At 50.8% G+C, this 21,484-nt stretch overlaps 1 protein-coding gene across 2 annotated transcripts in view; it reads left to right on the forward strand.

The window, feature by feature from the left end:
• PLXNA2 (plexin A2) overlaps positions 1-21,484 on the forward strand; it is a 207,363-nt gene that overhangs the window by 178,970 nt on the left and 6,909 nt on the right. The window contains exons 16-29 of one of the 2 annotated variants that reach the window (XM_033092346.1): positions 745-912; positions 1,056-1,149; positions 5,237-5,476; positions 6,064-6,207; positions 6,509-6,743; positions 8,821-8,963; positions 9,659-9,927; positions 11,842-11,908; positions 12,121-12,267; positions 12,869-13,028; positions 13,402-13,505; positions 17,160-17,259; positions 18,269-18,459; positions 19,821-19,990. In XM_033092346.1, the coding sequence (XP_032948237.1) occupies positions 745-912; positions 1,056-1,149; positions 5,237-5,476; positions 6,064-6,207; positions 6,509-6,743; positions 8,821-8,963; positions 9,659-9,927; positions 11,842-11,908; positions 12,121-12,267; positions 12,869-13,028; positions 13,402-13,505; positions 17,160-17,259; positions 18,269-18,459; positions 19,821-19,990 (2,232 nt within the window). Of the gene's footprint in view, positions 1-744; positions 913-1,055; positions 1,150-5,236; positions 5,477-6,063; positions 6,208-6,508; positions 6,744-8,820; positions 8,964-9,658; positions 9,928-11,841; positions 11,909-12,120; positions 12,268-12,868; positions 13,029-13,401; positions 13,506-17,159; positions 17,260-18,268; positions 18,460-19,820; positions 19,991-21,484 lie in introns of those variants that run through there. The other variant, XR_004421527.1, reaches the window with a different exon arrangement.

Consider the following 21,484-nt stretch of genomic DNA (forward strand, 5'->3'; position numbering starts at 1 on the left):
AGCAATGTATATATCTCATGTGTCACGGGGTGGATACTTCTAAAAGCAATTAGAAGTCAGGGCCATGAAAACTGCTGGTGAGAGAGGCTCCCAGGAGCTCTCCAGTCACCCGGGACCACACATTCCTTAGGTCCCCACTATGGTCACTCGAGAAACATGGACATTGCATGGCCTCAGTGCTCAGCAAGCACACAGACTCATGCTCAGGGCATCTCTTTGGCCTAAAAAAAATTGAACACCTACCATTTGTCAGAGATATCCAATGGGATTGTAGAGAACCCTGAGAGAATTCTGAGAACCTATGGCTGAGAACCCAGTTGGCCCAGTATTACCTGTTAAGCTCCTCCTTGGACCATAAACTCCCTGAGGGCGAGGACTGTGTGTTCACTTCTCTGCATATCGGTGCTCAGTGAATATTTATTAACTGACTGACTAGGCTCTAAGCACCAGCTAAGTCATATTCTAGAAAAATCCGGAAAAGGGGAGCCCCCCAAAGCCCATGAAGTCCTGCCTCAGCCCCCCATGCTCTGTTTGCTCCCTCTGAATCCAGACTTGGATCTCAAGTGAAAAGAGGCAGTGATATGCACTGAAAAGGGATATGTGCCATAGTGTACCGTGTAACAGGACAGAGGACAGACCCTTCCTTCCTGGTCACACCCTCAGACTGAGGAAAAGCCCTGTCCAAGCCAGAGGGCCCCCCCGCCCACGCCCCCCTTCACAAGCCTCCTGCTGTCTCCCCGTCAGACGGTCAATGAATGAGATCGTGTGTGTCGCACCCCCGTCGTCCAACGGACTGGGCCCCGTCCCCGTTTCCGTGAGTGTCGACCGAGCCCGTGTGGACAACAACCTGCAGTTCGAGTACATAGATGACCCCCGGGTGCAACGCATCGAGCCTGAGTGGAGCATTGCCAGGTGAGGCAGAGGGTGGAGGAATGTACCCGGTGCCACGTGGCGTCATCCCTTCAGCCCAAGTGTGGCTTGTGAGAGATCTCAGGGATTGGACTGGTGGCAGCTTGAGAGGGTTTTTACCTAACTTAGCCTCTGCTTGTTCCCAGTGGCCACACACCCCTGACCATCACGGGCTTCAACCTGGATGTCATTCAGGAGCCAAGGATCCGAGTCAAGTTTAACGGCAAAGAATCTGTCAATGTGAGTAACCACAGGCCCGCCCAGCCCTCAGCAATCTCAGCTGCGTGTCTGTGTTTTGCATCGAGCTCTGTGTTGGACACTGGAGTATCTGACGACAGGAGAAGAAAGTTGGCTCAAGACACTGAGCCTGGAATCATGGCTTCAAACACCATGCCTGACAATAAATTTTATAATTACAGTATAATCATTTCATGTCAGAAGGTGATATACTAAGTATATAAATACAGTACCTTCTGAGTTTAAAATACAGCACTAAACGGTTCCTGTTCTATGTCATGTTCACTTTGAGGTCCGATAAGAAGCAGTGTGAGATGTTGAAGAAATTCACTGCGTGCAAATAGTCCCACCCAGGTTGCTTACATGATCAGGCTGAACATTTTACTTTACTTCTCTATACAGAGCCATGTAATTCTTTTTTTTTCCACTATGGATTTTTGTGATTTTAAAGAAGTTTTCTATCATAAGAGCAGAATGTCTGATATGTTATAATTTTTTTAGGTTGTTCTACTGGCTCCATGTCACTCTTCTTAACCAATATTTTCTGAAACATTATTGTATTCCTAATTATAGTCCAGGAGATGCTGGCGTTATAAATTATGACCATTATTTTTCATATAAATTGCTAGTATTATTGCTTCGACCTTCGGGGGCCTGACTAGGCTGAGATGGAGATGGGGAGGATTGTTTTATATATACCCTCTTATCCCTGACACATTCCCAGCATGCTTGAGGCTTCCTTAGGAAACAGAATTACACAAAATGACAGGAGGCTAGAAGGCTGGATCTGGAAAGGTCTCAGGGATCATCTGTTCCAACCTCCTCATTGTACAGCTGAGGAAACTAAGGCCAGAAAGGAGTATGTCTTGCCCCCCAGTCATGAAGGTGGCTGGTGGTAGGGCCAAGCTAGATTCCAGATGTCTGGCCTCTTCGTAACTAGACTACATGAGATGCTCCCAGGCTGGATATTCCATCATGCCAGAGATGTGAGGACACCTGTATCACAGCTTCAGTACCCACTGTGGTCACAGCTCTTTGGGCTAGGAGAGTACATGCCTCCGTATCCCAGGTGTAGAGCTCGATCCATGGGTAAAAGAGTCTATCCCCTACTCCACTTCCAGACTGAGGTCAAGTGTCCCCAGTAGCTCACAGACCACCTCTGTCTATCCAACTCCAGGGCCTAAGCGGAAGGGCGGAGGGTGAGGGGTAGGAATGGGGATGGTGAGTTCACACTCAGAGAGGATACAACTCCAAAACAAATTAGGTACATTTTTTTAAATTTAGGTTTTATTATTATTCAGGTATGGCAAGGCCAACAGACCAGGAGATCCCAAGAGAAGGAGGCCATGCCACGGTGGTAGGGGGTGGGAGGCACCACAGGGAAATCTCAGGGTAGTTTAAAAAGCAGAAAGAGAAAGGGAAACTGGGGCAAGAGCCTTTATTGTGGTTTCCACAGGAAGTAATTAGCAAGGCTAAGGGAGCAGGTTTAGGATTGGCACTTTGGATCATTTTAGTCGGCTCTGGGGCGGGACAGAGGCACTGTCCCGAGTTGTCTGGTACCTAGCGCTAGTGTGGTTAGGGAAGGTGGATAGTTACCCACAGTGTGAAAGGAGGTGGTTGGGGTGTGGGCTGTGGATGTTGCTTGTTTGCATTCGAAAAGCATGCTCTAGCAGGCAGTAGACTGTTTACTATCCCTAGGAATTCGTGAGCCTGGAGAGTGCCTGTCTCTCCAGGGTCAGCAAGGCCCCAGATGTTAAAATATCAGAACACAGAAAATAAAAGACATAGTTAAGATAGTACAGAGGGAATTTTCAACAATGAGTAATGTGACTGGTATGTCGACCTCCTAAGCCTGCAGCATTAGTCCCAAGGAAGTCATCTGAAGAGGAGACTGGACTGGGGAGGGCTTCGCCATACCTGCTGTCCACCTGAGAAGGCTCAGCCCTGGGTGTTCCCTCCCCTCCCCGGAGGCCGTAGCAGCCCCGGGCAGGAATCTCCCCAGCGGTTCCCGCAGCCCACCCACCGTGACCTCAGTGCTTCAGGGAGTTAAGAAGTACTTCCCAGTTCCTCCCTCTTGAGAGTTGGGGACCTTCAGCTTCAGTAGTGACCTACGTGGGGTCTGCAGGCTTTGCAGGCCTGGAAGAAAGGCCTGGAGTTTGCAGTCTTCCATCAAGCCCGGCTCCGCAATGGGAAGCTCGTGAACTCTGCCCTGTGCCTTCTCTTTCAGGAGTGCTGGAAGAGAGGTACTTGGCTCTTCAGCCTTACTTGGGCCCCATGGCAGCCCAGCCGTAGCCCACTGGACCTCCCCTTGCCTTTGGGTCACGAAGCAGCCTCAGTGAGAAGTGAGAAGGGCGAAAGGGAAGGCCGCAAAACCCAAAGGAATGTTTGGCCAACAAAGTGCCGATGCAGCACAGGGCAGGAAGCAAACAGAGGCCGCCTGTTTGGGAGTGATTTGTTTATTCACAGAGGAGTCCAGTCTGGGGCAACTGGAATGAGCGGGGATGAAGATGGAGTGGGGAGTGCAGACACACTCAGGCTGTGTGTCTGTCCTGCGGAGCCCAGAGTTTGAGACTCCCTGATGTACTTTTACCTGTTTAACTGTACCCCCCACTTCCCCCATGCCAGAGTGTCCCCAACTGGAACATGAAAGGGACATTAGGCTTGTAAGGAGCTGCTGAAGTGTGAGCTGAAAGGGACGGTGGGAACTGACTCCCAACACATCGCGAAGCCCTCAGTGAGCCGTGGTTTAAACTCCGACGCCCTCTGCACAGGGAGGGTTAAGCCTTGGCCTTGGAGCTCTGACATAGTCTTTGTGCAAGTGTCAGCTCCTCTGTACTTTCACACGCGGTCTTGTTTTCTGAACATGAGGTCCGAGTAAGGGTATGTTGGCCAGACACACATGTGCAGACCTGCCAGGATGGCATGTACTTGAGCAGGCTGAGTTCTCACAGATGCCCTTGGCTGCTTCTGGGACACCGTGGCTCCCAATGCTGAAACCAAGCCATGGGAGTAGGAGTCCAGGTTTCATTCCCAAGTCCCACGTGGTTTCTTCAGTCCGGCTGCTGCCTCGGGCAACCCCAGAACTAAACCGGATGAGACTGTGGCACAGTTCACACTGAGCAGGGGCCAGCCCAGCTAGGGTTTCAGTTGTGAGACTAAGATCCACCAAGAAAGAAAGGACATTATGAAGTCAGTGTCAATACTAAAGTGATACCCCAGGCAGAGTTAGGGGGTACTTGGTTGGAGAGGAGAGGGACCCTAAGCAGAACCTTTAAAGAGTTGAAGTCTCCTTTTCATTCATCAGTGTATTCAATAAACGTTAACTGGACACCTACTATATGCTGGCAAAGTGCTCATCTCACACTATGTCCTGCTAACCCCCACCCCCCACCTCCTGACACACTCACACACTCACATTCATACCCTGCACTGCTTCCGCCCTAATTTTCCCCCAAACCTTCCATGCTCCCTCATCCCTGGGCTTTTGCCGCTGTTCCCTCTGCCTGGGACTTGTTCCCCTCCCTCTCCCTCTCCTTGTCTAGGTAAGTCCTACTCATTGTTCACATGAAATTTCATTCATTTCTCCCAAGGGAAAGCTTCACCCTGTCTGCACAGTCAGACACACACACACACACACACACACACACACACACGATCACGGCCACACACAGACATTCCCACAGTACCCAGGGCTACCCCACCAGGGCTTTCCTCACATCCATTCATGCATTTCACAGTGCTTGGCCCCTATTGTGTTCCCAGCCCTCTTGACAGGAATATGTTATACTTCCTGAATCCTTTGTCTCTCCCCACTAGACTGTGACTATTTCACTAGATGGCCCCAACTCCTAGGACAGTACCTGACACAAAGTACGCACTCAGTGTTGATGAATGAATGAGGTTAAAATTCACCAACCCAAAAAAATCAATTTTACAGCCCTTTTCCTCAATGGGTTCACCATCTAATGAAGAGAAGCAAGCCACCCAGTGGTGATGGTGACAGCCAAAATAAGCAGAGGGAGGGAGGGGCGGCAGCGGGACCCCAGCGTCACTCACTCAGTGTTTGAATGCTACACTCTGGGCCTCTTAGGTGTGTAAAGTTGTGAACACCACCACCCTAACCTGCCTGGCACCCTCTCTGACCACGGAGTACCGGCCAGGCCTGGACACCGTGGAACGGCCAGACGAATTTGGATTCGTCTTTAACAACGTCCAGTCCTTGCTCATTTACAACGACACCAAGTTCATCTACTACCCCAACCCAACCTTTGAGCTGCTCAGCCCCACTGGAGTCTTGGATCAGAAGCCAGGATCCCCCATCATTCTGAAGGTAGGAATGTGAGGGGGTAGTGAACACCCCTCTCCCCTGGCCGTTCTTGTTCTCCTTCGCATATGCGCTCACACAGCTGTCATCTCTCTGTAAAGGGAGCTTGTTTATAGATATTGACCCACCGAGCGATATATCGCACCTGGGATTTCCAAAACACGCTAGAGTATCTCTGTTCTTGTGAGCTTTGAGACCCAAGTTCTACAGTAAGTTGGAAGTAACGACTGCCTTTATTGGCCACTTCCATGGCCACTGTAAGCTGCACACGTATTTCAGGAGGTCACGGCTCCCTGGTACAAGTGTTTCATTGCTCCCCCACTTTCATTATGTCCCATGTGTCCTCCCCCCAAGTTTCACTTGTGCAATGTTCTGTCTCCCCTTTCTCTCTCCCACTCTCTTCTCTTCCTGTCTTTACTTCTCTCCTCCCTTCATTTCTCTCTAAATTGTGGCTGTTTGAAGTCCTCTACAAAAACTTAACCATGGAGTCATCTATTGGTTTTTGCACTGCTGCCCTTTCCTCCTTCATCTCTCCGTAATCTTTTTTTTAAATAGTCATGTGTGCATGTGTCAATTATTCCTGTTATCTACAGGGCAAAAACCTCTGCCCTCCTGCCTCTGGAGGTGCCAAACTCAACTACACGGTGCTGATTGGAGAGACGCCGTGTGCTGTCACTGTGTCTGAGACACAGCTCCTCTGCGAGCCTCCCAACCTCACGGGGCAGCACAAGGTCATGGTGAGTGAGAACTCTTTATTATTTCCCTTCCTCTTCCTCTGCATGCATACGTAATCCGTCATAAAGACGGGCTCTCTCTTCTACCTTTTCCATACCTTATTTCCAAGTCCGATGTTAAAATGGGTAGAAGTCCACAACACAAGAAAAGGAAGGCGGATAATCAGCAGGAAGTTGTTTTCTGTCCAAATGTGCACTGTGTGGTCGTGGTCTCTCATGTGCCTTCTGAAACGATAAGGATTCAGTGGCATGCCAGGGCGCTACAGCGTGTGTGTGTGTGTGTGTGTGTGTGTGCAATGCACAGGTTCACGTGGGCGGGATGGTGTTCTCTCCCGGCTCGGTGAGTGTCGTGTCAGACAGCTTGCTGACCCTGCCAGCCATCGTCAGCATCGCGGCGGGCGGCAGCCTCCTCCTCATCATTGTCATCATCGTGCTCATCGCCTACAAGCGCAAGTCCCGGGAAAACGACCTCACTCTGAAGAGGCTCCAGATGCAGATGGACAACCTGGAATCCCGTGTGGCGCTCGAATGTAAGGAAGGTAAGTCAGGCCCTCCCTCGCTTCCCGGAGCCCTTTTTCTTCAGCAGCCTTATTACCTCCCTCCTTGTCAACAATGCTCATCTTTACTTACCCCCCTCCACCCCAAGCCACTGCACTCCACTTTGACCTGTTGCACACAAACTTCCTTTGCCCTCAAGATCGAGAAGTCCTACTAAGAATACCCACAGTGAGGCCCCAGGCCTGATGACATCGTTCTGTCGCCCTGTGCCCTGACTCATCCGACAACCTGGCTGCCTTCTCTCCCTCTCAGGGCCTCAATTTCCCCACAGTCCGAATCTCAGCCCCTAGATGCCCCACGTGAGAGGGTCCCACTCCTTTTGCATAACACCCTGGAGTATGGAAGCAGCAGCAGCAGGGAAGGCAGGGAGCATCTCACCTGCCTCCCACCTCACCGCAGTCCCCAGAGTTTATTTTCTGTCTGTGCAGCAGGCTGAGCATTCTGTAGCACACTTGTTGGCATCTTTGGCCATGGACATGTGTGGGAGTGGAGATTCTGTTTTCTTCCATCTCCCCCGCAACCACAGCTACAAGGTGACAGGTGTACCTGGCGTCCTCGCAGGCTGAGGACCCAGTGGGCACTCTAGGTAAACATTTCAATTAGAAATCAAAACATTTCTCCTTTTGCTGCAAATGTCAGGATCAGAAACAAGCCCTCTGCTAGATGAAAAGAAGAGCTGGGCTGGGGAAGACGGGCAAGGGCTTCTCCTGGTGCCAGGTCTGAGGAGGAGGGAACCGGGGCTCACCAGGACACAGGCCCGCCACCAAGGAGATGATCCCCTGCAGGCTCATGGCCAGGGTGCCCCAAGGCTGGGTTGGGTTTTGTTCTCAGTTTCCTGTGTGTGTGTGTGTGTGTGTGTTAAAATATACATAACATAAAATTGACTATTTTAACTTTCATTGTCTCTATACCCCCGTGCTCTCCCCTCCTCCAGTTCTGTGGCATTAAGTACATTCACATTCTTGTGCAGCCATCACCACCATCCATCTCCATAATTGTACCATCTTCCCCAACTAAAACGCTATATTCACTAACCAATAACCCCCACCGCCCACCAACATCCCCTTCCCTCAGCCCTTGGCAACTACCATTCCACTTTCTGTCTCTATGAATTTGACTACTCTAGGTACCTCATATAAGTGGAATCATACATTATGTGTCCTTTTGTGTCTGGTTTATTTCACTTAGCATAATGTCCTCAAGATTTATGTATGTTTTCACGTGTGTCGGAGCTTCCTTCCTTTATAAGGCTGAATAACAACAGTCCATTGACTGTATAGACCACATTTTGATTATCCATTCATCTTTCACATTTGGGTTGTTTTCACCTTTTTATATTATGAATAATGCTGCTATGCACATGAGTGTACAAATATCTGCACAAATTCCTGCTTCCAGTTCTTTGGGTAGATACCTAGGAGTGGAATTGCTGGGTCACATAATAATTCTGTTTAACTTTTTAAGGAGCCACCAAATTGTTTTCCAGAGCAGTTGCACCAATTTGCATTCCCACCATCAATGCATGAGGGTTCCAGTTTTTCCACATCCTCGCCAACATTTGTCATTTCCTATTTTTTGGTAATAGCCACCTCAGTGTGTATGAAGTGGTATCTCCTGGTAGTTTTGATTTTTGTTGTCCTCTAAGATTTTGCGTCTTGATTTATTCTTCTGCTTGGAAAAGGGGAGCAAAGCTGCCTGTTTTGGTCTTTGCTTGATCCCCTTGGCCACTGTCTCTCACCTGCTTCCAGCACCTACAGCACCTGCATGACCCAGGTCATGGTGTTCTTCCTTTTCCTTTGTTTTAACTACACTTGTAATGCATAGAGAGGAAATCCAAAATTATAGAACTACAGAGGGAGAAATAATATAGAAATCTCTCATATCACCTAAGAAACGCAGCCTGGAGATAGCTCATCCCCACCGGAGATGCACCCCTGTATCCCTCCCTGTCGATACCTCCTCAGGCCCTCCATTCCTCCTTCACAGACTCCGCCTGCCTTCCCCTACCCTGCCCGGGTTCCCTTCCTAAGCCTCTCTGTCTCCACGGCACTTTTGCAGCGTTTGCCGAGCTCCAGACAGACATTAATGAGCTGACCAGCGACCTGGACCGCTCAGGAATCCCCTACCTGGACTATCGCACCTATGCCATGCGAGTCCTGTTCCCCGGCATCGAGGACCATCCTGTTCTACGGGAGCTGGAGGTAACACCTGTCTCCCTGGCCCCGCTGTGCAGTAAGGACACAGGGCCTGGGTGTACTAGGCTAGGCCGATGGGGCTCAGCAGCTCAGAAGGTCAGGAATGAGGAGGAGAAATAGCTCGTAAGAGCATCACTACAGCAGGGGTATTTCTAATCAGGAAGATCGTGGCCAATAGGGCCCCCTGGCTCTTTGGGATGATTCCAGGGCCAGGCTCGTTGTCATTTTTAAACTAATGACTAAATTAACTACAATTCTGCCTCATTCTCAAATGGATTTAAGGTAACTTAACGAAAGATGCATGATTCTGTAAGGTTTGTTTGTTCATCTGTTAGTTTGTTTTACTAAAGATGATAAATCAGAACGGAGATGATTAAGGAGAGACTAGTAAGCCGAGTAGGTCTGATGGGGTATTTCCTATGGGGCATCCTGGGGAAAATCAAAGAGACACCATCCCCACCGAGGGCCCAGCCTGGAGCCCACCCCTCCCAACCCAGGGGAAGGTCAGAGCAGACTGTAGGGTACAGAGACCGGCCATTCCTACATCATTCTGGGTGGGGTGCTTATGGGTGTTGTGGAGAGGGTCCTACAGCTGCTATCATTACCAGCAAAGGCCCTCAGAGTCGGGCTAGGGGGCTTGGAGCTGTCCTCTGAAGGTGCACCCATCACGCCCCCCACCCCCGCACCCCCTCTACCGCCAGGTGCAGGGGAATGGGCAGCAGCACGTGGAGAAGGCCCTGAAGCTCTTCGCCCAGCTCATCAACAACAAGGTCTTCCTGCTGACCTTCATCCGCACCCTGGAGCTGCAACGCAGCTTCTCCATGCGCGACCGTGGCAATGTGGCCTCACTCATCATGACTGGCCTGCAGGGCCGCCTGGAATATGCCACCGACGTCCTCAAGCAGTTGCTGTCCGACCTCATCGATAAGAACCTGGAGAACAAGAACCACCCCAAGCTGCTTCTCCGGAGGTTTGAGCCGCAGCCAGGGCCTGGAGGGTGGCAGGGGTCTTAACAGGGAAACAGGGCCCATGAGAGCAGGTCCCCTAAGCAGCATGAGAGGGTTCCGCTCCCTAGAAAGGCCTGTGCCTGCACAGATCTTCCTTCGGCCAGGCGGCTGTAGGGAGCCTGCAGCTGCTAAACGTGATGGAGGAGCACAGGCCTCGGCTCAGTTCTCGGCTTGAAACCCAGCTCTGCCACCTGCTAGTTGTGTGAACTTGGGCCAGTGACATGGCCTCCCTGCCATTTAGTTTTCTTCATGCACAAAATGACATGAAGAACGCCTGTCTCGGAGTCTCTCTCCCTCCCTGTGCATCTAGAACTGTGCTGTCCAACAGGGTAGCCACATGTGACTATTTGTTAAAATGAAATAAAATGTAAAATTTATCTCCTCCATTGCACTAGCCACATTCCACCTATATCACCACATATTGGCCACCATATTGGACAATGCACATAGAGAACATTCTAGCAGAAGGTTCTGTTGGACGGCACCGAGCTAGAGATTTAGTGCAACCCATACCTCCGGGGCCCAGCTTCCTGGACCTGAATCATGGCACAGCCATCCCGTGTCCCCTCCCCAGTTGCCCTTTTCCTGGTGGAGGACAGGGTTGGCGACTTTGGCATCCATCCCCTCGCTGATGCTCTCTGGAGCCTCCAGCGAGCCAAGCACAGCTTTGGAATAAACCACCTCTATTTCACTGGCTTCCCTTTAGCCTTCTCCTAGCAAGGTCTCAGGCTTCCAGGCCCCACGTGGGGTGAGGAGGGAGGAAGAATGGCTTTGTCTTATGAGAACTGAGCCCCTATCCTGCCAATCTGAACATTAGAAACTCTCATTAAGACCTGTTGTATTTAAATTAGAGCTAATCTCAGACACAATGCAAGGAGAAGGTGCTGGGAGGGGCCAGGGGAGAAAGGTACAATTTCTTCTACATTGTCACTCTCTCCCAGGGCCAGATCGCTGAGCAGCCCTGGCAAATGCCTGGGATTTACTGCAACCAGAGGGTGTAATTTCCACCACGGGCAGGGAGGTAAAATACCCCTCAGGCATCCCCATCACTGTGGATCTGTCACAGCTGGTTTGTTCCTTCCTGAGTCCCCAGATCCAAAGCCCAGGAATGGGGGTAGTGGGAGGGTGATGCTTGCAGAAGCAGATCCCGTTAGCGAAACACTTAACACACACACAGTGCTCTCTCTACCCGAGGGGCTGGGATCCATAACCCCACATGGCAGCAGTAATGACAGCTATTGGATACTAGGTGTTATTCTTAGCACGTTACATATATTAACTCATTCAACCCTGACAACAATCCTATGGGACAGAGATCATCGTCATCATCATCATCATTATAATCATCCCCATTTAGAGATGGGGAAACTGAACTCTGAGAGATGAAATCACTTGCCCAAGGTCGCACAACCAGTAAGTACATGGCAGAGCCAGGATTTGAACTCAGGCAGTCTGATTCTGAGTGTTTGGAAAAGTAGGCACCAGGTACCCTCTGGACATACCAAATAGAGTGTAGTACTCAGGCATGCAAGAAATCCCAGAGGGACAAGGAAACTGTTTATCACCCTGAGGCCAGAAGGGAATAGAGCGAACTGGTTCTTTATAGCCCTATGGGATGGGGTACTGGGCACCTTTATCTGCAGCTTGGAGTACCACTCCTTTTTCACAGGAAATTGGGGCCCAGAAAGAAGAAACCTCTGGCCCAGGCTACACTTGTAGTTACTGGTAGAGTTGGGCTAGGACCCAGGTGTCCTGGCTTCCAGCCCTGTGTCCTTCAGTGCCTGTTGTCCTGTTGGGCTATAGCCCACACAACAAACCAGGCCCCTGCTCTGAGACCCCTCATAAAGGACTGCCCCTTGTCCCTGCTCCCTCTCCAGGACAGAGTCTGTGGCTGAGAAGATGCTGACCAATTGGTTTGCCTTCCTGCTGCACAAGTTCCTGAAGGTGAGAGTGGGAATGAGATGGGGGCCGCAGTGGAGAGCAAGTTGGGGGGCTGCTTCTCAGAGCCTGGCCATCAGGACTAGATGGGGACTCCTTCACACTCAGGGACCTACCTGGCCGGGGTGCTGCAAAGCAAAGGGGTCTGGGAGTGTGATCAGGAGAGGGCGGGCAGGAGGCTGATGCCACCCCGTGCCAGGCCCTGTGTTTGCCCACAGGAGTGCGCGGGGGAGCCGCTCTTCATGCTGTTCTGCGCCATCAAGCAGCAGATGGAGAAGGGTCCCATTGACGCCATCACGGGCGAGGCCCGCTACTCCCTGAGCGAGGACAAGCTCATCCGGCAGCAGATCGAGTACAAGACCCTGGTGAGGAAGCCGGACGCTCCTGGGACAGCTTGAATCTCCTACCACTGATTCCTACTTTACCCTCTGACCACAAAACCAGTCTGAGGGGTCAAGAAAGAGGCTTGAAGACTGTCCAGTCTGGGGGCAAGTCCAAGTGAACCAAGGACAGGCAGACCGTCCACCTGGGCCCCCTCTCCCATCTCATTTGGTGGGCCCCTAGAGCTCTCACCTCAGTTTACCAGAGATAATGTTGAGTGGAGAAAAAAGATCACCTCCCATTAGGAATGAGGAAATTAGCATCGTGGGAAAGAATGTGAGTGTGGATTCCTAATGGAGAGGCTTCAGGGAAGCAGAAGGCCAGCCCTTGATACACCTGGAGCCGTCTCGGAAGCCCAGGATGCCTCGTTCCAGGATTACAGCTCCCTCAGCCATCCAGGAGCTAGAAAGTACAGTCCCGGTTCTCTGAGGAAGAAGAGGGGGGCAGAACGACTCAGGCCATCACTGGCAGATGGCAGGGAGGTGAAAGAAAGTGGGGAACAGACAGAGAGGCACCATTTCTCCGTCTGAGTCCTCACTCCGCCTCCCTCAACTCCCTCCTGCTCCCCTTTCTTGCCACTTGCAGATCCTGAACTGCGTCAACCCCGACAACGAGAATAGTCCAGAGATCCCAGTGAAGGTGTTAAACTGTGACACCATCACACAGGTCAAGGAGAAGATCCTCGACGCCATCTACAAGAACGTGCCCTACTCCCAGCGGCCGAGAGCCGTTGACATGGACTTGGGTAGGAGGCCTGGCGTGGCTTGTGGGTCCAAGGGTGGACAGGCGGCTTCCAAAAGGGCATTTGGCTGTGGGAAGGGACGGGAGCCCTGCCCTGCACAGGGCCCCTCCTAGTGGCGTGACTGGGTCCTGCCCAGGTGAGGGACCACCTGAAATACTACTCCCAGAGCATTTCCTGCTTAGATGTGGCGCCTCTGGTGAAGCCCAAGCTTCTGCCCAGCTGTCTGGACCCCATTGAACCCTAGACATCTTAAGTGCTATCACTGCACCAGCTTGAGGGGGCCGGGGTTGCCAGGTCCTGAGAGGAGGTAGGACTGGGTGGTCCTGGCTGGCAGACCCCACCCCCTCACGGTGACCGGCGCCACCCCTCCACCCAGAGTGGCGTCAAGGCCGGATTGCCCGGGTTGTGCTGCAAGATGAGGACATCACCACCAAGATCGAGGGTGACTGGAAGCGGCTCAACACACTGATGCACTATCAGGTGAGGGTGGCGCCTCTCGGTTTGGGAAGCGGCTTTGCTCCAGGACCATTGTCCCTACTGTCTTCTTCCCTCTAAGTGTGCTCCGAGGACCTCAAAAGCCGGAAAGGGATTTTCTTAACCTTTCCTTTTCTCCTCCTCCCTGAGCCTCCAGCAGTGATTCTTAGCCCTGGCTGCCCATTAGAATTACTTGGGGAAACTTGTCAAAACTATGAGTGCCACACCCACCCTGAGAAACCGACCTAACTGGTCTAGATACGACTCTGCATTGCTATCCTGTTAGCTCCAGGTCTGCAGAAAAATTCATATTGGGAAGTCCTCCAAAAGGACAACCACCGTAGGCTTACACTTCTCACTGCAACGTACCAGGAGATTGGATAGACTTGTCTTCGTGGTTTTCATTCTGCCACTTGCTAGCTGGTGTCCTTGGGTAAATTACTTAATCTCACATCCTTTTTATCTGTAAAATGGGATTAATGGTGATCCCTGCCCTGTAAAGTTGTGTGGAATAGATTAAATATAGTAGGTAAAGTGTTTAGCACATTGGTAGACACATTGACTGGTCAAAAAAAAAAAAAAATCCCAGCAGAATAACAAAAGATCCAGTTGTAATGCATCCTGTAGAACAATTATATTGACTCCCCTAATTCCCTCCCACAGAGACTAAGCACTCTCAGCCTGGGGTCTCTGTAAGAGTAAGCACAGGTAGGCAGGTTGGAACTCAGGAAAAATAATAAAATAGAAGCTGAAAGTGAGAGATACCAAGAGAAATTAACCAGAGGAAGTGCCTGAGGCTGCAAGCCCCAATGGAACGGCCTGATTCCTAATATCCTATGTCTGTGCCTCATGTGGGAGGGTATAGGGGGCTGGTGGGCTGCTGGGCTCTGAGGCACTGAATTGCCAAAGGCCAGGAAGCTGGGCCCTAACAGCCAACAAGAGCTGGCTGGGAGCCTCCCCAGCACTAGAGGGCGCTGGGGAAACCCCGAAACACTCCTCTCCAGGCTCCATCTCCCTTCCTGGCCTGCATTCTCCACGCCAGATGGAGGGAGTATGATGCAGTGGGAAGAGAAAGGACTTTCTGCGCTGTATTTGAACCCAAGCTTCCCCACTCACTGGCGGTATGACTTTAATCCCTAGGAACTGGGCTCCTTATCTGTAAAATGGAAATAACAGCCTTACCTGTGGAGGCAGTTGGAAGGATTAGAAACAACAGGTGAGGTTCCCCAGATGTATGCGGACATCCTTGGGAGCCACAATTATTTCATGTTGATCCCACCCCTGCTTCAAGGTGCTTAATGCATCCTGTAGAACAGTTGTAACGAACCAATTAGAGCTGGAGAAGAAGGTGCAAAATAGAATAGCATTATGCCCCTAAATTAATAGTTTCTCCAGGGCAGGAGTGGGGTCTTTCTTCTCTGTCTGTGATCCCCTAGTTCTGTTACCTGGCTGTCCTTCCGATGGCTCCCAGTCAGAAGAAAGGAATATTCTGTTCTTACGGTGCTCATCATACAAAGCACTTTCAATTCCCTGATGTCATTTATCATTCATGTATTCAATCATTCCTCAAATATTTACTGAGCTTTACTGAGTGCAAAGCACTTCCCACACACTGGCCCTGAGTGACAGGGGACCACAGGGATTATCCTTCCCTTTGGGAGACGATGAGGACCATGATGCTCGTAAGAGCAGCACTAATGCCATACTTAGGAGGGCTCACGGGGCACCAGGCCCTGCCCGCAGCCTTTCGTGTCCTAACGCCTTTAATCCTCACAGAAACCCAGACAAGATTATTATTGCCTTCGACAAGTGCGACAACTGAGGTGCAGAGCAGTTAAGTGACTTTCCCCACGTCCTGTAGCCAGGAAGTGGCACAGCCAAGGTCAGACCCAGTCAGGCATCTTGACCTCGGATTTGTGCTGCCTGTCGGTTACGAGAAAGAAAGACTGAGGTCGAGAGAGAGTTAGTGACCAGGCCTGGAACTGAGTTTAACGGTGGTCATTCCAGGCATCTGGTGAATCTTCCTTTAGGTGACAACAAACCATAGAAATGGTAACGTAATCTGTTCTTCCTGGGAGTGTAAACTTCTGCCCCTGCTCGCTTTTCAAAGTATCATTTCTAGGCTGTCAGTTGCAAGGAGAGTTCCTGAAAACACAGAGGTGGAAAGGTCCCCCACAGTTGCAGACCTGGTGCTTATGGTGCAAACTGCTGGCTCCCAGGAGCTGGCCCAGCTGGGAAATCATGGAGCACCGGCACCTTTCAGGAGCTGTGAAGAGCGCAGGACCCCCAAGCTTTAGGCCATCATGCCAAAACACTGTCCTCTTGTTACCCTCCCTGGAGTCAAAGGTCCTTGGAGCTCCTGCAGGAGAAAATCTGCATAATCTTAATTAACAAAGAGATGTTAAAAAATGTCCCAGGCTCCCGCAGATTTATAGGGAGGGTAAAATTAAACACCACTACTAAAACCAGCTATCAGGGAATCTCGTTAGCACTAATGTTCATTTACAGTTAGACTTCCCAACATTTAATTCTTTTTTGGTGGGAGAGAGGGACTGAGAATTTAAGACCCAGAAAGATGGTTTTATGACTGGTGCAGCTACAAATCAAACTTATAAAGTTCATAAAAATTGTTAAAATAAAAAATGGTTTAATAGGAATGTTTTATGGCCCATAACATTGTTATAGCTGTTTTATTCCCTCTGCGTTAGGGGTTTAATTGGATCGCTACAATTCTGGGGATTCACCGTTTTTATTGGATAGAGGGTAATCTTAAATCCTAACGGCCCCCACATGTCTTCAATATGGCTCCTCATTTATCAACCCTTGCCCTCTAGGCTGGGTGCGGAGCCTGGACACCCTCACAGAGACTGGGGCAAGACACCATCTTTCTCTCTGACTCCCCAAGAACAGCTGTTCTGTTGGGAAAACTCCTCAAGGTGGTCCAGGCATTATAGGACCCAGACCAGAAAAAAATCAGACCAAAAGGGAAAATGGACTTCAGACCTGTGTGACTTGCAATAAAATCCCAATGAGAACTTGCTTTGGAGCCTGATAGACCTGGCTACAGATAGTGGCTGCGCCAGGTATTAACTGTGTGACCTCAAAGATGTTGGTTAACCTCAATTTTCTCATCTGTTAAATGGGAATCATTGTACATAACTCACAAGGTTGAAGAGAGGCCAGGTCTAGCCCAGCACTATCCCATAGAAATGTAATACAAGCCACATGTGTAATTTTAAATTTTCACTAGCCACATTTAAAAAGTAAAAATAAACCGATGAAATGAATGTCAACAATATATAATATTTAACCCAACTGATCTAAAATAATTATCATTTCAACACGCAATAAATATAAAACTTATGAGATAGTTTGTATTGTTTTCACTTATGCTCAGGCATGGAAACTCAATATGTATTGCGCATGTACAGTACATTTCAGTTCAGACACTTCCAGTGCATCTCCGTTTGGACTAAATTTCAAGTGCTCAGTAGCCACGGTGCTAAGTAGCTATGTTGGAGAGCAGGAATTCTTCCTAGTATGCCTGAACTTATTGCACTCTACCCCACATCTATTCCATAACCTTCTAGAAGTACTTGACTATTCGGTTTCTCAAGATACCGACATTCACCCACGCTGTACTTTTCATACCCTTCCCAGGTGTCAGACAGATCGGTGGTGGCTCTGGTCCCCAAACAGACCTCCTCCTACAACATCCCTGCCTCTGCCAGCATCTCCCGGACGTCCATCAGCAGATATGGTAAGAACCAGGAAGGCAGCCTGGGCAGCTCAGAGGGGAGTCTTCTGTGACCGACCAGGGACCACTCACTGTCCCCTTCGGATAGCAGGAAGCCCTTGCTGCTGCCAACCTCCAGTCAGAGGCCTTTGCTTATTTGTTTCCCTCCTCCCTAGTCCAGTCATTCCCAGAGCAGCCTGTGTCCTCAGAGCTGTGGGACCAGGTGGCACCTGTGGGACCAGGTGGCACCTGTGGGACCATGTGCCCTTCTTTCAATAGCACAGGCCTGGTGACGAATTCAAGGGGCCCAGAACCAGGGAGGCATCTGGATGGAAAGTGTTTATATCCCAGTCTATGCTTATTGTCCTGGCTGAATTATTAATAGTGTCCCCTTTTACTCTCAAATATGTCCCAGTCTGGGCAATAAATTGGCCACCTTAGCCTGTACACTGAGGAGTGCTAGGGCCCCCTGTGGCCTCTGGGGAATGAGGTTACGGTACTTCACTCTCTCTTATCTGTTTTCTCTGGTTTCACATACGCACTAAGGCTTTGGGCTGCCCACATAAAGGACACCACATTACTGAGGCCAACAGCTCCAAAAGGGCCTTGGCAATTCCATGTTCTAGGCCTCAAGTAAAAAGGACCCCACTGACTCCCAAGAGGGAGCATTATACCTCACAGCTCCCTAGGACCCAAGTTTTTATCAAAGCCTCTTTGAAAATGTCCATTTGACATTTTACCTATTGATTATTCTTTGCTGGAAGCATCAGGGGAGGGAGACTCCCAAATTCCCAACGGTCTCTCCAGCTACAGAATTTCTAAATCGTCTTTTAAAAAAAGGTTTCAGGCTGTCTTCATGCCAACCAAGGATCCCTAAAATCACCCATCCAGCTGAGGTCCCAAGGGTCCCCTTCCAATTGAAACTGGTTTATTCTGAGTGAGTGTAGCAGGGGGCAGGGATTCTAGAAGGATTCTTCAAGCGAGGATGATGGAATCAGCTGCTCACAGGCCTCTACTGCTCGCTTCCCCTCAGACTCGTCCTTCAGGTACACGGGCAGTCCTGACAGCCTACGGTCCCGCGCCCCCATGATCACGCCAGATCTGGAGAGCGGGGTCAAGGTGTGGCATCTGGTGAAGAACCATGACCACGGGGACCAGAAAGAGGGTGACCGGGGCAGCAAGATGGTGTCCGAGATCTACCTGACCCGGCTACTAGCCACCAAGGTAACTCCTGCTCTGCCCAGCCCAGGGAGGACATCATGGAGTCTGTCCTTTCAGGGGACCCATACAGATGAGCAGGCCCAGGTCTCCGGGTGGGCTTTCCAGGGGATCGGCCCTGCTGTTCTCTACCCTTTGGCAAAATCATAATGATATCATTGCTCCTAGCCCACTCCTCGAGACCACCATTACCCTTCAGAGGAGTGGCTCCCCATGTCTGGACCTGTACCCCTTAGGAAGATATTGTGGTTTTCTTATTGGTGGTACCTGGACAGATATGCCAGCCTTCACCATCATCACCTTTTCTATCTGCTTTCTGGCCACAACGGGAGGGAAAGCATGAAGGCCTGGTCCTGCCAATAATGTGAGAGAAAGCTCCCCTCTCCAGCCCCATCCAGCTGCCCCCAAATGTTGATGGAAGCGAGGCATGGCCATGCTGGAAGCTGTAATCTAAAGCTGTCTTTCAGCTTCCCTTGCAGAGAATTAATATGCCTGTAAGTCTGGCAATCATATGGCCCCGCAAGGACAGGCTGGGCTAGATTTCAAATACTCTCCCCAACTGACCCCACCAAATTGCTGCTGAAATTCTCATACAGTGGCATACAGATTACAGCTCACAGACTTGCTCCTAGAAGTGGCACAGAAATGTACCAGCAGACCACATGCCTCAAATTTTGCTTCACCTAATAGGCTAGTAAGAAACCAACAAAGAGATATCAGAAGAGGTTAGACATTTTCCTGACCTTCAGAAGTGTTCCTTGAACCTGTAAGCTGTGGGACCCAGGCCCACTCTTGTCCCTGCCCCCCAGAGACCTTCCAAGGCTCTGTGGGTCAGGGCTATGCCTGAGTGTTCGTGAATCGGGACCTTTCACCTACAGCTCCCACTCCAGACACCACTTACCACAGGCCACTAATATCGTAAGCCTCTTCACGCCTTCCTCACTTTCAGACCCTCTGAGGTCCTGCCACGTTCCTGCCAGAAGGCTGCCAGTCCTCCAGCTGGTTCTTCAGACACCCTCTCGTACCAGCCTTTGACCCCCTACTCCCCATGGGAAGCCTGGACTCAGAGCTCTCACAGTCTTCTTATCAGACACCCACCCCTGGTGCAGACATAAGCATAAATGTGGCATATGGCTAAAAACTGGAGGAGATCTTCCCAGGAATCTACAGCCCATTTAGTCCCTCCCAACCCCCCAATACCCTAACAGTTCCCTGCCCAACCCCACAACACTGTCTGCTCAGCCTGACTTCGCAGACAAATTTTCAAGGCAGGATTGGCCCAAGGCACCATCTGGTCTGCACATCTGCTGCCTGTTGCCTCCCTCCACTGCCCTCCACCTCATACTGTCCCACTGCCCCTCCCCCAGGGCACCCTGCAGAAGTTCGTGGATGACTTGTTTGAGACCTTGTTCAGCACTGTGCACCGGGGCAGCGCTCTTCCCCTGGCCATCAAGTACATGTTTGATTTCCTGGATGAGCAGGCAGACAGACATAGCATCCACGACACAGATGTGCGGCACACCTGGAAAAGCAACTGGTAACCCCTAGGGAGCCCAGGGGGAGGTGCAGCCTGAAGAGGCTGCAAGCTGTGTGGGGTGGGGACCAGCGGGGGCCAGGAAGATGGGGGGAGCCTGTTCGCTGTGGCTGGTAATCCCAGGCTCCTCGGACAAATAGCGCACATATGCTCTGCAGAGCCACCATGGTCCCCAGGCTGCCTCCAAATGGGGCCTGCCTGGCTTAGGGCCTGGCACCAGGACACACAGTTGAGCTCTGCCCTTTCAGGTTGAGACCCTTCTCCAGGAAGTGCCTCCTCCCTGACTCAGACCTCTGATTTTCAGGTTAGGGGGGTTAGGGGAACCTGCACAGACAGCCCCATTTGAGACCTAGAAGCAGAGCTTCAAAGCCAAGGCAGTGCCGGGCGTTCTGAGCAGGGCAGAACCTAAGGCGCTTCCCGAGACCCGGAAAGCCTGAGTTAAACTGAGGAGAGTGGCCAGCACTTAGGAGAGAGCTCACACCTGCTGCAGACTCAAGCCCACGGACTAGGATGTCATTGCAGACTCGATCTCTTAAGGCCAAGTTGTTACCCCATGGCTATCAGGAAACAGCAGGCAGATATCCTGCAGGCATGGCTCTTCCCTGAAGCAGCGCGGACAGCAGCTCCCGCAGACTCCTGGCATAAGACTTTTCTTTCTTGGGTTTGAACCTGGACCATGGACCAAGCTAACGTCTGGCTTTCAGGTCAGACAGGGCCTGGCCAAGACACGGAGTCAAAAATCTTCTTTGGGGAAAGAGCACAGAGAGTGGAGAAAGGAGTCCCAGGCATTTGGGTTGGGCAAGCAGCCCACACAGCTGTCTGGAGTCAGTGATCTCAGAAAACAGAGCTGACACAGATGGGCCCAGGCTGTTATTTGGGAATCAAAAGTCCTAGCAACCAGCAAAACACTTTGAAAATATCCAACCCCAACCCTGTATATTCCTTCCTTCTCTGAGGTGCTGTGGTTGCTGAGCCCTGCAAAGTCTGCAGCTTTGATCACAGTGGAATGAAATGGGGAGACTCGGGTGGTGGTGGTTATGGGGTGGGGAGCCATGGTGCATTTCACCAGGACAGGACTTTTATCTGCGTCTCTGGGGGCAGGGTTATGGCTGTCTCCTTTGCTTTGGAGGATCCCAGCCCAGCACTGGGAGTAGGCAATTTCAGGGAAATCAAGAGAAAATTCTGGATTATCCCCATCTCTGTGCCTTCTGTTGCTGGCCAGGCCCAAATCATAGAAATGCCCTACACTGGTGTTATGGTGGGGAGAGTCCCCTTATCCAGACTTCAAGTAGCTAATGTCCAAGGTAAGAATGTCAGAAGTTCCCCAAAGCTACTGGAAGAAGGGAAGGGTGGAAGAGACGAGTCACCCCGCAGCTGAGACAGCTCCTCCCCGGTTATAGGAAAGTGGGTGATCCCCTTGCATTTTGAAAGATAAGCAGAAATCTTAATGAAAGGGCTTGGAGTGGTAAAGCTGATCTTTTCCGAGACTTAGCAAGA

Source organism: Rhinolophus ferrumequinum, chromosome 22 (assembly GCF_004115265.2).
Source record: "Rhinolophus ferrumequinum isolate MPI-CBG mRhiFer1 chromosome 22, mRhiFer1_v1.p, whole genome shotgun sequence".
Classification (NCBI taxonomy): domain Eukaryota; kingdom Metazoa; phylum Chordata; class Mammalia; order Chiroptera; family Rhinolophidae; genus Rhinolophus; species Rhinolophus ferrumequinum.